We start from the raw sequence: 15,576 nt of genomic DNA, 5'->3' as shown, positions 1-15,576 counted from the left end.
TGGGGACAATGGGAGGAGAGGGGAGGGCCGGCTGCCCCCACCTAGGCCAGGGAGCTGCAGCCCCAGGAAGGCGGGAGGACAGGCACATAGGCCCCGCTCTCCCTGGCTCCGGGTGTGCCGGGGCACGAAGGGCCCAGTGTGGTGAGTAGGTGAGAGGCCCTGCCCACCCCAGCTCTGGGAAGGGCTGCCTGGTGACATGGTGGGGACCCGCTCACGCTCCTTCTCTTTCTCTGCAGGAGACGGGAGCACCCCGTGCACGTCCAGCACTCTCCAGGAGAAGCAGCGTGAGTGATGGCCGACCCCTGGCTGGCTCAGCCTCCTTGGGCCTGCCCCCCCATCAGTTGAGCTCCTTGGGGCCCCAGGTTCCCACGTGCAGGGTGGCTGGGGGGGCTGCTGTGCCCAGAGGCAGACGGGACCCTGCAAAGCCTCATGTGTTGCTTGTGTGTGGTGGAGAGAGGATAGGAAGGCAGTGCAAACCCTCGGAGCCTTCGGGGCAAGTGCTTTTGGGTGACTTGGCCTTGGGCCACTGCAGGCACTGACATGGTGCTGGGTCATAATACCTCCCCTGCGCACCCCCACCTCCAGGTCCTGGTCTCTAGGTCCGTCGGGGCTTCCTGGAGGGGGTGTCCGCGGCCAACGCAGGATGTCCTCCCTGGATGCCCAAGGGGACTTGGAGGGTGGCTTCAAACAAGTGCTTGGCGTTGGCAGCGTTGCTCATCAGGAGGCTAGGGTTGGGGGCCCAGGCATATCTAGGGGTGCAAACGCTCAGAACCCCTCAGTGTCTGTCCTGCTGTTTGGATCTGTGGCCGAGGCTTCGGGGCCCCAGCGCAGCTGCCCACTACCCAACCCAGGCCCGTCTATCGCTGACCTGTGGCAGGTGTTCCAGCGCCCAGGGGCAGGTGCAGACAAGGCCCGTCAGGGGCCGGAGGGCCTGGGTGCCTCTGCCGAGGGCTCCCCCAAAGCCAGGCCATGAGTGCAGGGGCTCGGTGTGAGCGTGGCAATGTCCCAGAGCACCCAGATTTCAGCCCGTGTAGGCGGTTAAGTGAAGACCCGGACACATCGGCGGGTTCACGTTTCCTGATGGGGGGGCAGCAGGGAAGTGGCGGGTTTGGCCACAGGGCAGATGGGGCGGCAGGGGGCCTGGGTCGTGTTTTCCACGGGAAGGTGGCGGGGGTCAGGAACTGCTCCCTTGAGAAATGCGGGCAGCAGGGTGTGGGGGGCTCTCTGCAGCATACCCGGAGTCCTTGGGTGCAGCGGAGGACTGGCACCTGCGTGGAAGAGCCCTTGAGCTTCGAGACGGGGCGTTTGCAGGTGGAAGGTTCGTTCGTGTCTGGGAATATCTGGCAGCCGCGGGATGGGGTCTCCCCACAAGATGTCCTAGGGAGGGAACACATCGGGGCCGACCCCACGTTGCCGCTCCTCGACCCGGCCAAACAAAATGTGTGTTTCTGTGAAGGTGAAATCTCCTTTATTTGGCTTATAAACCGAGGTCATGGATTTTATCTGGATTCTGTTACCAGCTGTTCCCACGTCTGCTTCCTCAGGATCTTCTCACTCAGGGGGACGAGACAACAAGGTTGCGGGGCCAGTGGGCTGAGTCTGAGGCTAGCATGTGGATGGTGAGGACTCCTGAGAACGTGGCTGGCTGGCGGTCCTGCTGTTCATCCAGCTGCTTAACGCCGTCCACGAAGTTCGGCCTTTGGACACTTCTGCTTGCCTGAGACAATGGAGGTCGTGCGGGGTCCAGCTCTGTTTGCTCGCGATCCCGAATCAGCAAGTACACAACCAGGACGTTGGTGAGGTGCTTGGCCGTCCATGGTGTGCATGCACGTGCCTCGCGAGAGACAAAGGAGGAGGTGATACGAGGTGCCCCAGATCAGGACACTCAGGACATTCCTGTGAGCTCCCCGCAGTCCCCGAGCCTCTGCGCCCTGACCTGCCTGGCCAGCTCCCCGACATCCCGGAGCTCCCATTACTCGGCTGTGGAGACGTGACCCGAGGCCTGCCCCAGAACTGCGGCGGGACAGAGCGCGAATGGCCTTCACGTGGTTGGCCCTCCATGAGCCTGGCCGCTGGCTCAAGGTTGCTCGGAACTCCGTGTGCTCAGGGCTCTGCCCGTCCTGTGACCGCTGGATTGGCCCTGCACAGGGATGCGTCCTCCTGGGCCCCACGGACATGTGTGGGTGGCGCGTGTGGCAGGTGCTGCCCAGGAGTCCTCCCTCTCAGACGCCGTGTGGCCTCCATCCTGCAGCAGCAGGGACGGCCTGGCGACCTGCAGCCTCCACCCAGCCCGTTACTTGGCACCAGATCATTCCGTTTGGTCGAGGAGCCCGGGGGAGCCCCCGGGTCATGGTGCCAACCTTCTGGCGCCCTCTGCATTCCTGTCGCCTCCGCGCCTCCTGGTCCCCTCTGCCAGTTCACGCTGCTCCAAGCCCAGTGACACTCACAGCTTCTGGCCTGACCTGGGCCTGCCCCAGGCTCCCCGTCCGCTCCCCGGCACTGCTCCTGTTCCTCCTCCAGGCTGAACGGTGCCATTTCCACAAACTCTAGCCAGAGACCTGGAGGTCCTGCCTGGCTTCTGTCTCCCAGAACTGCCAGCCTCCACACCGGCCTCCACACGGGCCTCCACGCTGCCCTCCTTGCCTTCAAGCTCTCCAGCTCCACCTCTCCCTCCCAGGTGGGACTCTGAACTTTGTCTTGTCCCTGGGCGGATACCCGACCAGAGTGCAGGCTGAGCGCCAGGCCCGGTTCCATTTGAACCCGGGTGGTCTCTGTCCCAACCCAGCCTCCACGCAGCCGCCCGCAGAGCCCGGCTTTGTGGCTAGTCCTGACCCACCCTGCTCCTGGCCCCAGCCTGGCCCCATGGCCGCCTCACCCGTACAGCTGTGGCCACCCGGAAGGGACAGAGAAGATGTGGATGCCGAGCAATGCCCGCCTCCCTATGCGTAGGGCCTGACCTCGCATCTCACCACCCAGAGCCCGTGACCAGACCAACCAGTGGCTCAGATGCTGGGACGGCCAGCAAGGACCTCCTGTCCTGGGCGCCTGCCCGCCACCCCCCAGCAGCCCCAGGGGCACTAGCCCCTGCCCACAGCTGGCCCGCGGCCCCGCAGGGATCGGGTGTCTTTTCCCAGCCATGTGGGCGGCCTGTGCGCAGCTGCAGACGGGCTATATTTAGCCTCAGCTTTAGTGAGCTCAGGGTGGCAGACGGCTGCCTGGGGGGCCCCCTCCCGCGTGTCTGTGCTGACGCGGTCTGTCCCTGTGTGCATGTGCGTGTATGCCCATGCACTTGTGCGTGCTCCTCGGCGTGCACATGAACACATCTATGTTGTGCCGGGGGCATCCTCAGCCTCCTACACGGGGGCCTGAGTGGGAACAAAATACTTGTTCATGACTTTGTTTGAAAAATACTTGGTGAGCATCTTCCCTACGCTGGCATCTGGACAGCCTTTGGGGACTATGTGGAGCATGAACAAACCCTGTCCCTGGCTGGGGGACACGGCACAGCTGGGAGGATGGAGGAGTTGATGAGTGCAGACACCACAGAGCCTACACTATGAGGCCGGGTCCCAGAACAGAGAGCCTCCGTGCTTTTGCCAAGAGGAGAGGGAGGCCGGAAGCCCCGCCCCCCTGCCCCCCCCCCCGGGGTGGGGGTGGGGGTGGGAAGGACCACTGAGGCTTCAGGAGCAGCATGAAGAAGAGTCGGGGCTTGGGGAGCAGAATGTGCAAAGACCCCATGGTGAGAGGACGAAGGAGAGGCTCGAGAACCATCCTGCGGCCTAGTGCCGGAGCTCAGGGGGGAGGTGAGTGGAGGGGAAAGCAGAGGAGAGGCTAGCATGGGGCCAGGGCCCAGGATCGTTGTGCAGCACGCAGAAGCTGGCCCACGACTTCGTCAGAGTTCCAGCAGGAGAAGCAAGGCCTGCCTGGACACGGCATTGGATGGGAGTCCAGGGAAAGGACCTTGTTTTCGGGTTGCAGACACCCTGGGGCCCGGGGCCCGGCTTGGGCGGTTCCCACCCGTGCAGCCGGGTGGTCCCACATCCTGGGCCCTCGCGGTTGGTCGTCCATCCTCCAGGGGTTGCGGGGTCTCTTTCTAGCCTGAGACCATCTCTGGTTTTCTTTCCTTCTGGGAACAAAAGAGTGTCTAGAAACAAAAGCCAGGAAGCCACTACATGGAACCCAAGCAACCCCAGCAGCGGGATAATAGGAATTAGTGACTCAGAAGAGGAGGCGCCGCTACACGGGCATCAGAGGAAGTCTCATGTTTAATCCGACTCCTGAGTAGGCCGTGCCCGTCAGCGGCGTGACTTCTACCAGGACGAAGGTGCTGCGCGCCCTCCTGCTGCCCCATGGCCTGCCCAGCCCCTCGCCGGGAGCACCGGGCGCTGGTTCCTCCCTGCACACACGCATCTCCACAAATACCCACGTGTCTGCATGTTTTTACGCCGGTGGTGCCCGCGCTGTCCTGCCCCCTGCTGGTCTCGGTGATCGTGTCTCCAGGTTATTTCAGCATCTCACTAGGTTTGGCGGCCCAGTGGCCTCGGGAAGGCTGTCCTGTGTCGCCACCGTGGCTGTGAGAACTGGGTAGCAGTGTCCTGCGGGGGGCACGCAGCTTGCTTCCTGTGTCTGCAGCATGAGTGGTGCAGCTGGGTCTAGCATGGTACGAGCGCCTTCCAGCTCGGGTCCAGGGTGTCAGGGGCACTCTGTGCTCCGTGTTCCAAGTGCCTCCGACTGCAGCCGTGGACGAGCAGCGGCTGCTCCCCGAGAGCCCGGGCGGCCACGTGATGCTGACCTGGGGGTGAGATCAGCGGGCATCCTCTGGTTTGGTTTCCAAGGCCAGGTACCTGGGCCAGTGTATAAGTGCCACATGCTGTCCTTTTTCTGGAACCTGCCGGGGGTCAGCGTGCAGGCAGGTGGGCGTGGGTATGACGCGGTTGATTCCCTCGGCCTGTGCCGGCCTCTCCGTAGGGCCCAGGTTGGTGGGGGTGGATGGCAATTCCTCCCTGTGGGCAGGCCACACCCTGTAGGCATCGGGAAGAGCAGCTTCGGCTTTAGGAGAGTGGATATGCCCGGCCTGGAACTTGAGTGCACGTCCCCAGCCCTGCACTTGCGCTTGCAGGACCCCCCAGGGATGAATATGGGGGGAGCCAGAGACGCTGGGGGAGGAGGCAAGGCAAACACAGCAGGTGCCCAGGCCTTCCCAGGGCCCTTCCCAGGGCAGGAGGGTCTCTAGCAGCCCTGTGTTGGAAACCACCTCGGGCTGGACTCAGGGTGGTGCTGCTCCCGGCCTGGGCCACGTCCACCCACGCAGTGGCCCCTGGGAGCTGCCCCCATGCTCACAGGCAGCGGTCAGGCCTCAGGGTGGGCCAGCGCCTCTGTGGGGGGCTGACTGTCCCCCTGGGCACTGAGCCTCTTAGCAGGTGAATCCAGGCAGATGGGATGGGTTCTGACTTTGCAGGGGTTAAGTCGTCACAGCAGGGACGCCATCCATCCCCGCAGCCTGACCTGCGCCCCCCTCCCTGGTGTCCCCCTGCCCAGCTTGTCCAGCTTCCCTCTGGGCCACCATGGGTCCCTCCAGAATGGCTGAGAACTCTCCGGAAGCCGCCTCACCTCGCTGGCTGGGCCCTGCCCTCCGTCCTGTGACCCGAAAGCAGCTCCTGGGGACGTGCAGGGCTACCACGTCCCCTCAAGCCTGCCCTTCCCCAGACAGGGACCCCCTTCCACCACTTTCCTGCCCAGTCACTGGGCTCACTGAGCCCCCTAGTGGCCGGAGCTGCAGGCATGTTTCCTCCTCATTCTGAAGGAAGACCCCAGCACCTGCCCACAGAGCTGCCCCCTTCCCAGCCTAGGTTGTGTCACGTGACCCCAGGCCCTTTGAGCTCCTCAGCCACCTGGACACACGACACACATTTGGGCCCTGGCCAGGGGAGCAGGAGGCCACTGTGATGTCCAGTTGGCTTTGTGACCCAAATGTGGGATATTGATTCACTTATCCTGTTTCACCGTTGTTGCTCCCTCACAGGCCTTCCTTTTCCCTTTCATACCCTCCCCCACCAGCCTGTCCTGCCTCCCTCAGCTCCGAGGGCAGGGATACACTCAGTCTTATTTGTGGTGCTTGCACTTGGTGAAGTGGGGGCTGTGGCTCCGTGTGAGCATGACGGCTGCCCGTGGATGCATGTGTGCTCGCTGGACCACAGGGAATCTGGACTCCCCTGAGAATGAGAAGAAGTCAGAAAACAACCACCTGTCCCACCATGCAGACAACACCTGCCTCTGACAGGGGTGCTCATCCTTGTCCTGGTCCCTGTCCCCATCCCTGGACCGTTTCCATGCCTGTCCTTGGCGTGGCACCTGTGTGTGGCCACTGGGGGGTCAGGGCCACAGACCCCCCATGTGCCAGGGAACGAGGCTCTGGTTTGTCGCCGACACTCCCACTGCACATCCCACTTCCCACCCAGAGCAAGTCGCAGACCTGTGGGGGGAATTCACCCCTGGAATCCGCCCGCATGTGGGCTTCAGTGTGTTTCAGAGGATGGGGCACTGCGTGGGTCCTTCGCGGGGACGAGCCACGTGCTCATGGGCTGGGCCTGGCTCAGCTCCCTCGACAGTGGGGGTGGCAGGTGGGGGGGGTGCAGGGCAGGTGGGGGCGGCGGCCAGCGTCAAGGGGCAGACATGGTGGACCCCACCGTGAGTCGGGTGATGCTTTGCTCCGTGGGCCACGCACATGGGTGCTGACCTTGGCTTCCACCTCAAGAGCAGAGTGGCGCTTGGGTAATTAGAGGGATGATGGTGGTTCGTGCCTCCCGAGGTCGTGATTCAGCGGATATGCCCCCGCTCTTCAGCTGGCGGGAGGTGCCTTGGGGGTGAGGTGGGCCGGCAGGGGTGCGGGGCGGCACAGTGATTACAAGACACAGTCCCAGGAACAACCGTGGGCTCACTCCACCCCACCCTGGGGTGGCCTCAGTTACCTGGGGGGGCGGGAATGTCTGCTTCTTGGAGCAGCAGAAGGCTTGAGGGCCTGGCCCAGGCTGGGGGGCCTCAAGGCTGCCTCTGTGGGCCAGACACATATTCCCCCTGGGCTCCTTGGGTCCTGTTAGCCCATCCTCCAAGGCCAGACCGAGCTCTGCGGGTCAGGCCTCCCTGCCTTCCCACCCAGGGAGCAAAACCTGTGGGGCTTCTGCTCACAAAGGGGAGCCAGACCCTCATCCTTGGTGGGGGAGGCGTGGGGACGCTGGGCTGCTGGCGGGGCCTGAGGACGCGGTGCCCATGGTGTGAATGGTCAGTGAGGGCGCAGGATCAGCCCTACCCGCCGAGGGCACAGCACCCAGATGACCACAGGGCCCTCATGTCTTCCTGCCGCTTATTTGTGGGCTTGCGACGCTAATTGGCAGCAATGCAGTGGAGCCCATGGTCACACCAGGGCTCGGGGTGGCCACGACCCTGTCACCCGCGGCCCCACAATGCCTGCCGTGGCCCCTGGGCTGTCCTGCTGCACTGCCCGCCCGGGCCTGACCGGAAAACTGAGTCCTGCTCGCACAGCTGCCAAGAGCAGGACTTGGGCTCACGTACCCTCTCCTCAGACCAGCTCTGTCCTACCTCAGAAGTGAGGTGTCGCCCAGTCCCCACCAGGCCCGGAGCCACACATGGGGCCCCACGCATCGTAGAGCATGGCTGCTGTGCCCTGGGGGGGTCTGCGCCGGGCACCCTGCCCACCACTCTTAGGGATGCCAGTCAGGGCAGGCTGTGTGAGCGCAGCCTCTGGGGGATTGTGGTGTCGCCCCCTGCAGCAGCAGGGCAGGGTCCTCCGGTAGGTATGGGGTGGGCATGTGGGCTCACTCGGCCTCACAAGGGGTGTGGCCTGGAGCACATGACCCGGGGTGCATGAGCCTCAGTGTCTTGCCTGGAAATGGGGCTAATGTGCAGAGAACAAAAACTCCAGTGGCTGCAGGGACTGGTGGCAGCACCTGGGCCACAGTAGCCACTCAGCAAACACCAGGCCTGTTCCCGGTGTGTGTTACCAGGAGCCTGTCTTGAGTGCAGGGCCCGGCGCGGAGTCCACGTGGTGGTAGAGAGTTGGGTGGCTGAGGAGCTGGAGAAGGATCGGGGGACCTCACCCCGAGGTCTTCATCCTCTGTGCCTGGGCCACCCCACCGTTGCCGCCCAAACCATTCCCCACTGTGTGGGCTGCAGCCCGAGCTCAGAAGGCAGTTACTCTTAGCCCAGGCCCCATCTACGGGAACCGAGTAGTTGCCATGTGTACCTCCCTGGGCAGAAAAGCTTCTGGGTCTGTGTTCTTGGCCCAGCACATGGGCCACAGGGCAGTGGCTGGGAGATGCAACGTCTCTGTGGGCTCCCGCCCTCCCCTGCCCAGGCTTTCCCTCAGAGCCCCCCGGGAGGGGGGGTCCTCCCCACGTGACCCCCAGCAGGTGCAGCAGGCTCTTCGATGGGGCGGGGGCGCGCACAGAAAGGACCAACTCTGCGGACTTGGCTGCTGTAGGAGGTGAGTGAGCTTCCCGTCGTTGAAGGCATGTGAGCGGTTTGTAGTAGGGCCTTGTGGCTCGGCCGCACAGAGGAAATGACATCCTCTCCGCCGGATGTGTTGTTGTGGCACAGGGATGAGGGCTTGGGCCAAGCAGCCCCAGAGGAGGAGTGGCAGCCGAGGGAGGCGAGGACGGCCTCATCCTGGGCTCGCCGGTGATGAGCAGCAAGGGCTCAGATACTGCTGTGCGTCTCGGGGGTCCACCTGCCCCAGGGGACCCCCTGCAAGGCCGCGCTGTTCCTCTCCTAGCTTCAGGCAGATGTGCATAAAATACTTGACACAGGCATCCAGGTTTCAGAGGCGTGCTCAGCCCACATGTGCATCCGTAGCTGGAAGCAGATGCCGCCAGGTGACATTCCTACAGGCACTCTTGTCACCTGGGAGGAAGGCAAGGCAGTTGTTTGTGGGCCTCGGGGTTGCATGGTGCTGGCCTCCCTCCACTTTCTGGTCCTGCTGGCCTGGAGGTGGGGCCAGACGCTGTCCCTCCAGCTGGGAGTACCTGCGGCCCCCGCACTGGGGGTCCCACGGCGCTGAGTCCTCTGTTCCCCCCACAGGAGAACTGTACCGGGTTTCCTTGAGAAGACAGAGGTTCCCAGCCCAGGGAAGCATCGAGATCCATGAAGACAGTGAGGTGGGCTGGGCTTCTGGGGGTGTCTGGGCCCACCTCTGGTCAGGATTTCTGGGAGAGCCCCAGGCTGGTGGACACTTGACTTCCTCTTCACTGGTCTCACTGTGTGACTCCGGGCAGGTGCTCATCTTTCTCTGGGCTGCTGGCTCTCGTGTGAACCAGGAGGGTCTCTTGGGACCCTTCTAGCCCCCACAGTAGGGTGCATGCTCTGCTGGCAGCCTGCGTGCCTCCCTCTGAATGCACACGAGGTCCCGCCACACTGGGAGCTGGGGGCCCCCCAGCTGGGAGCTGAGACACGCCAGCCAGAGTGCTGTGTGCCATTGTCCATGGGTCTCTATCCCGACGGATATCCTTCTCAGGAAGGCTGCCCACAGCGCTCCTGCAAGACACATGTCCTCCTGCTGGTGCTGCATGGGGGCAACATCCTGGACACGGGTGTGGGCGACCCGTCCTGCAAGGCAGCCGACATCCACACCTTCACCTCCGTGCTGGAGAAGGTCACGCGGGCCCACTTCCCAGCAGCCCTGGGCCACATCCTGGTCAAGTTTGTGCCCTGCCCTGCCGTCTGCTCGGACGCCTTCTCACTCGTCTCTAAGTGAGTCCCCTCTGCACACCTGGGCTGGCTAGGGCTGGTGGGGATGGTGGGCTGTGGGTGCCCCTGGCCGGGGCCTCCCTGGGACTTCAGGGTGGGAAGGGGCCAGTGAGAGTCCAGAGCAGTGTGTCCCCCTGTGCGGGGCCGGGCGGTACAGGCCCCTCGATGGTGCAGAGCCACTCTCCATGCTCCCCATGCTGGCCCTCCTGGCCCAGAGGAGGCTGCAGAGGCCTCGAGGGGCTAAGCTGTTTCCCCGGGGTGCCCAGCAGCATGTGTGCTCTCTGGCAGGCAGCACAGGGCAGGGTGGATGCCCAGCGAGGGCTGGGACCACTGCCCTGTCCGGGTTTCCTGGTCTGTAAAGTGGGGATTGTCGTGTCCTAAGTACCTGCTGGGGTTTTCTTGAGGGTCTTGCGGGCTGGAGCTCCTGGCACAGGTGGAGTCAGCAGTGATGCATGGCTGCGTCCTCATGGTGGGGACAGCGTTCTCTGTGGCCAGCAGGCTGGGAGAGGATGTCTCGACTGCCAGCAGGGACCCTGGCTGGAGGGGACTGAACAGTAGTCTCACAGGGCCCTAGTTCCATATCCAGAACTGCTGGAGCCTGGGGGAGGGAGCGGGGCACACGGGGTTCACTGTTCCCGGTGAGAGACAGGAAGGGGCCCCGGGAGCAAACGCCCTGTGACCCCTGTAGTCCCAGGTCAGGCTCCCAGCTGGATGAGGGAGAAGATGAGTCAGTAGCTCCCCCAGCTGGTGTGATTCTTGGCCCCAAGTCAGGGAAGGCACGCTGGAGTCCTGTCCATACCAGCCCCGGGCCCTGCTCTGCAGGACTGGGGAGGCAGGCTCTGTCCCGCCCCTGTGGTCAGGAGTTCCCAAGCTGTTCCATAATAACCCAGGAGCCAGAGTCCTCACCCCCAAGACGTCCAAACCCCAGAACTGAGTCAGCGGCCCCGGCCCTGGTCCCCAGGAAGATGGATCGTCCAGCCACTTCTGGGGAGCTTGGGGAGCCAGTCCCTCCCCACCAGGCGGCTCTGCTGGCCCACTGGGAGGGAGCTCGTTCTCTGCTAATTAAACGCTCTACAGCTGCAGTGGAGGCCTGTTTCCTCCCATTTGTTCTCTGTGGAGATGAGGAAGGGCTGCTGGGCCGGCCATGCTCACCATCAGGGCTCTGCCACCTGTGCGGAGAAGCCTGAGCCCTGGCGCCTGCCCTGTGTCTGTCAGGTGCCCCATGGGTCCACGCTGCGCCCTCATCCTGACCTAGAGCCATGGGCTGAGGGCCTGACGTCCCCTGGACAGAGGCAGGCCGGGGTGGGAGGGAGGCTGGAGCAGGAGTTGGAAGCTGGGTCTAGAGGGTCCTGAGCCCCCTGGAGAGAGGGACTTGCAGGAGGGTAGCAGGGAATTGGGGAGGCTGAATGGTCCGCTGGCAGCAAGGATGCTGTAGGGGAGGCTGTGTCATCCGTCCGGGGGTCACACCTTTCCAGCAAGCCCCTGAAGGCTCCAGACCCTCTCCTGAGAAGGGTGGACACAGCTCACGTGTGCGGCCCCGTTATCACCTGGCAGGGGTGCTTCACAGGGACCCCACGCCTGGGAGGTGCTCTCTCCTCCTTCCAGGCACCCCTAAAGCCTTCCTTGAGACCCAGTCCCAACTCCACCTCCCCCAGGAAGCCTGCTCTGATCTGTCCCCACCAGGATCCACACCAGGTTGGGTGTCCCAGGGGTCTCAGCAGGAGAGGGCAGGGGAAGGCAGCTGTCCCAGGAGACCCTAGCCCATATCCCGGGCTGGCGTGGGCAGGGTTGCACAGGGGAGTCAGCACAGTGCCCCCTAGCCCCTGGCCTGTGCCCCATTTCCTCTGGCTCTTGTCCAGCTCCCCCTCCTGAGCCCCAGGCAGGGGCCCAACCGTGGCCAGCTCGTGCCTCTGCTCTCTGCCCCGTGTGGCCCCAGATCCCTGCCTGAGCCCGCTGGGCTTCCCTTGACCCTGTCTGCAGCCTGAACCCCTACAGCCACGATGACGGCTGCCTCGGCAATAGCCAGGACCATGTCCCTCTGGCTGCACTGCCCCTGCTGGCCATCTCGTCTCCACGCTACCAGGATGCGGTCGCTACTGTCATCGAGCGGGCCAACCAGGTCTACACAGAGTTCCTCAAGTCCCCTGATGGTATCGGCTTTAGTGGGCAGGTAGGACTGCCTCCCCAGCCTGCCCAAACCTAGCCGGACCCTGGCTAAGTCTGACCCCCGACCCTGGCCTGACTCCGACCCTAGGCTGCCTGCTGTTGTGTCCTCAGCTGACGCTGGCCCAACTCTGACCCCGGACCCTAGCCTGCCTGCTGTGTGTCCTCAGCTGACCCTGGCCCGAATCTGACCCCTGATCCTAGCCTGACCCCCGACCCTAGCCTGCCTGCTGTGTATCCTCAGCTGACCCCGGTCCGACTCTGACCCCCGACCTTAGCCTGACCCCTGACCCTAGCCTGCCTGCTGTCCTCCGGCTGACCCTGGCTGCAGAACGAGCACCTGTCTCCCATCGGGTCTCCCTCTGTGTCTCACGGGGACAGGTTCCTCAGTGTCCCCTGGACAGGTGACTGGTGCCCTGGCTGGGTGGGGGTGAGGGGTCCCTGGTGGGCTGGCCTTGCACCCCAGCCGTGTCTTCTGCAGGTGTGTCTCATCGGGGACTGTGTGGGCGGCCTCCTGGCCTTTGATGCCATCTGCTACAGCGCGGGGCCCTCAGGGGACAGCCCAGGCAGCAGCAGCCGGAAAGGGAGCGTCAGCAGCACGCAGGTGCGGGCCAGGTGGGGGAATCTGTCCCCGGGGGAGGGGATGCCAGCGCTTCACACTTATCCATGATCGCTGGCTTCTAAAGTGTTGCTTCATGATCCTACAAGAATGGGGCTCAGGGAAGACTTGGTCCGGAGTCCCTGGGGTCACGTACCTTTGGGTGCACCCGAAATCCCCCCATTTCTGCCATGTGGCTGCCGTGCTCCTGGGGGCCAGTGCTGCCCTCAAATCTCAGGAGAGAAGGGTTCATGGGGCCTGGAGGAGGAGGTAGGGCCCCTGCGCCTCTGGTGACTGCACTGTCCTCCTGTCCTCTGTGTGACCCCAAAGGACACCGTCGCGGTGGATGAGGCGTGCAGTCTGGCCAGCAGTAAGCGTCTCAGCAAAAGCAGCGTTGATGTCTCCAGTGCACCAGAGGATGAGGAGCCCCCAAGGCCATTGCCGCGGAAACAGAGCGACTCCTCCACGTATGACTGTGAGGCCATCACCCAGCATCACGCCTTCCTGTCGAGGTGAGTGCTCCTCTGGCGTGGTGTCCGCGGCCCAGGGGACCCCAGCTCATGGTTCCCCAGGAGGCCTGTGGCGGGTCACGTGTAGACGAGCACGGGAGTGCTCGGCCTCTGCCAGGACCTTGCCCCTGTCCCTGCTCTGCCCCGACTGGCAGACACCAGGACGGTGGGTGCCCCCTCCCTGAGCCTCACTGCTCCTTCTTCCTGCCAAAGGGCAGATGCTGCCAGCCACTTTGCCAACGGTTTTGAGAATGTGGTGTAAGAGCCTATACGGGTGTGTTTGGGAGCCACTCTGGGTGTGTGTTCTCACTATTTCTCAGATGGGGCCTCAGAGAACCCCGGTGGGCCAGGAAGTTTCTTGGGGGGCACGGCCAGCTGTCAATGCCCTGGGGCCAGTGTTCCGGCTCCCAGGCCCCAGCGTGGCAGCTTCTGCACAGAGTTCCATGAGGCATCTGCATGTTTATCTTGGATGCGGGTATCCAGGCGGGTACAAGCCCAGCCAGGAAGGGACGTCCCCTCTTATCCTGATGACACGCACCATGAGGTCATCACAAGCTCTGCAAAACAGATCCACTTCGAGCCCTTCGGAGTATTTCCTTTCTGTGTATATTGTTTACATGGTCTGCATACAGTTTTACTTAAAAAAAAAAAAAACCTGTATGTTGTGATTTTTTTTTTTTTTGAAGATTTTACTTATTTATCCATGAGAGACACACAGAGAGAGAGAGAGGCAGAGACACAGGCAGAGGGAGAAGCAGGCTCCCTGCGGGGGGCCCGATGCAGGACTCAATCCCAGGACCCCGGGGTCAAGCCATAAGCCAAAGGCAGACGCTCAACCGCTGAGCCCCCCAGGTGCCCCTATGTTGTGATTTTATCTGATTTTTATCTCTATATAACAAATACTTGCTGAACGTTCTTCATAGGGAATATTTTATTGAGTGCATAGATACCTTACTTCTTCCGAGTTTTCCAGTTCTTTCTGACAGGTGGTGCTCTGGCGAACACCTTCGCGAGACACTTTGTGTGTGTTAGGGCTGGTTTGCTCAGGTGCACTTCCGCAAGGGAAACCACGGGATCAAAGGCTCTGTGTGTTGATGTCTCTGACTGTTGGAAGCCTTCCTCCCATCCCCCGCCCCTGAGGGCCACGTTTCAAGTTGGGGTTGCAAGGTGAAATTGCAACATTTCTAGTTCATTCTTGAAAGATCCTTTAGGGAGAGGTCCCAGATTCAGAGAAGATGTCCGAGGCTTTGGGTGGCTGGTTCCACGCAGCCAGCTTTCCCCTCTGGTGTAGGGACAGATGGCTGTTTCTCTGGCAGTTAAGGAGCTGGCGTGTGTTTAGGGACCGCACTGTATGCAACATGTGTATCGTTGACCCCAGCGCTGTCCTCATGGGGAGAGTGGGGAGCCCGAGGCTTCAGATCCAACTGCCTGGACCTTGCTCCCAGAGGGCAGGCCGCCCGCCCCGTGCTAGTCCCATCGTTATTGCTAACATCCCCTCTCCCCTCCACCTGGAGGATTCCATCGATTCACAAGTCAGGGGATCGCTCTGGACAGTGTTCCACCCCAAGCTGTGCCTCGGGGCCAGCTAGAAGATTGGGGGGTTGCTGTTCTTCTCCCGCGGCTCTGGCTCACGGGCCGGCTGCAGGCGGGAGCCCACGCTGTCTGCGGGAACATGCATTATAGTGAGAGGCCCAGTCCCTGGAGAACTGACACCACGCAGTGGGTCTGTGTAGGGGCCGGGCTACTCAGGGACATGGGGCCGGAGGTCGCGGGGTGGCCCCCGCACAGCCAGCACCAGGGGGCAGGCCTGCCATCATGTGGGGTGTTCAAGTAACCCTAGGTCCTTGGCCCTGCTGAGCAGATGCAGGTTTACTGGATGGTGGCCGAGTGGGTTTGCCCAGGAATTGTCTCTGGGAGAGCTGAGGGGGTGTTGGCCTGCCGACCCCGGGCCTGGGGAGTGTTGGCAGACCTCAGCGGCCAGCGCCAGCGTGGAGGCGGTGTCGACAACCTCTGAGCCCAGCGGATGCATTCGTGGAGGGCTGGGCTCCTCCCACTCAGCCTGTGCACCCTGGTGCGCAGCCCTCCCCTAACTGCCCTCCCGGCTTTTCTCCCTGGAGCAGCATCCACTCCGGTGTGCTGAAGGACGAGGCCGAGCCTCCTGCGGCCGGGGGGTCCCAGCCGCCCGAGGTCAGCCTGGGTCGCTTGGACTTCGACGTGTCCGACTTCTTCCTCTTCGGCTCACCCCTGGGCCTAGTCCTGGCCATGCGGAGGACGGTGCTGCCCGGGCTGGACGGTGGGTGGCTTGGGCTGGGGCCTGAGAGGCCTCGTGTCCTTGGGGCACAGGGTCGGGCCCTGCAGCCAGGGGCGTGGGGTGGAGGGACAGGCTGCCACGTGTTCCAGGGTCCACAGAGTGCCTGTGCTCCCCCAGGGCCCACTGGGGCTTGTCAGTGCTCACCGACGCCCCCTCCGTGGGATGGATGGGAGGGGGAACTCTGCCTGGAGCAGGGTGCAGGGGGGAGGCTGAGGCCCCTGGCTGCCCTTGGTGTG

General features: G+C 63.2%; 1 protein-coding gene across 8 annotated transcripts in view; it reads left to right on the top strand.

Annotated features, from left to right (window-relative positions):
• PITPNM3 (PITPNM family member 3) overlaps positions 1 to 15,576 on the top strand; it is a 60,661-nt gene that overhangs the window by 29,875 nt on the left and 15,210 nt on the right. For 4 of the 8 annotated variants that reach the window (XM_072821639.1, XM_072821642.1, XM_072821637.1 and 1 more), the window contains 8 exons: positions 237 to 284; positions 9,094 to 9,170; positions 9,527 to 9,762; positions 11,740 to 11,929; positions 12,219 to 12,326; positions 12,404 to 12,526; positions 12,851 to 13,032; positions 15,150 to 15,322. In XM_072821639.1, the coding sequence (XP_072677740.1) occupies positions 237 to 284; positions 9,094 to 9,170; positions 9,527 to 9,762; positions 11,740 to 11,929; positions 12,219 to 12,326; positions 12,404 to 12,526; positions 12,851 to 13,032; positions 15,150 to 15,322 (1,137 nt within the window). Of the gene's footprint in view, positions 1 to 236; positions 285 to 1,617; positions 3,804 to 9,093; positions 9,171 to 9,526; positions 9,763 to 11,739; positions 11,930 to 12,218; positions 12,327 to 12,403; positions 12,527 to 12,850; positions 13,033 to 15,149; positions 15,323 to 15,576 lie in introns of those variants that run through there. The other 4 variants (XM_072821641.1, XM_072821644.1, XM_072821643.1 and 1 more) reach the window with 2 other exon arrangements.

This window comes from Canis lupus, chromosome 3, assembly GCF_048164855.1.
Source record: "Canis lupus baileyi chromosome 3, mCanLup2.hap1, whole genome shotgun sequence".
NCBI classification, from domain to species: domain Eukaryota; kingdom Metazoa; phylum Chordata; class Mammalia; order Carnivora; family Canidae; genus Canis; species Canis lupus.
This window is presented reverse-complemented; position numbering and strand designations above follow the sequence as displayed.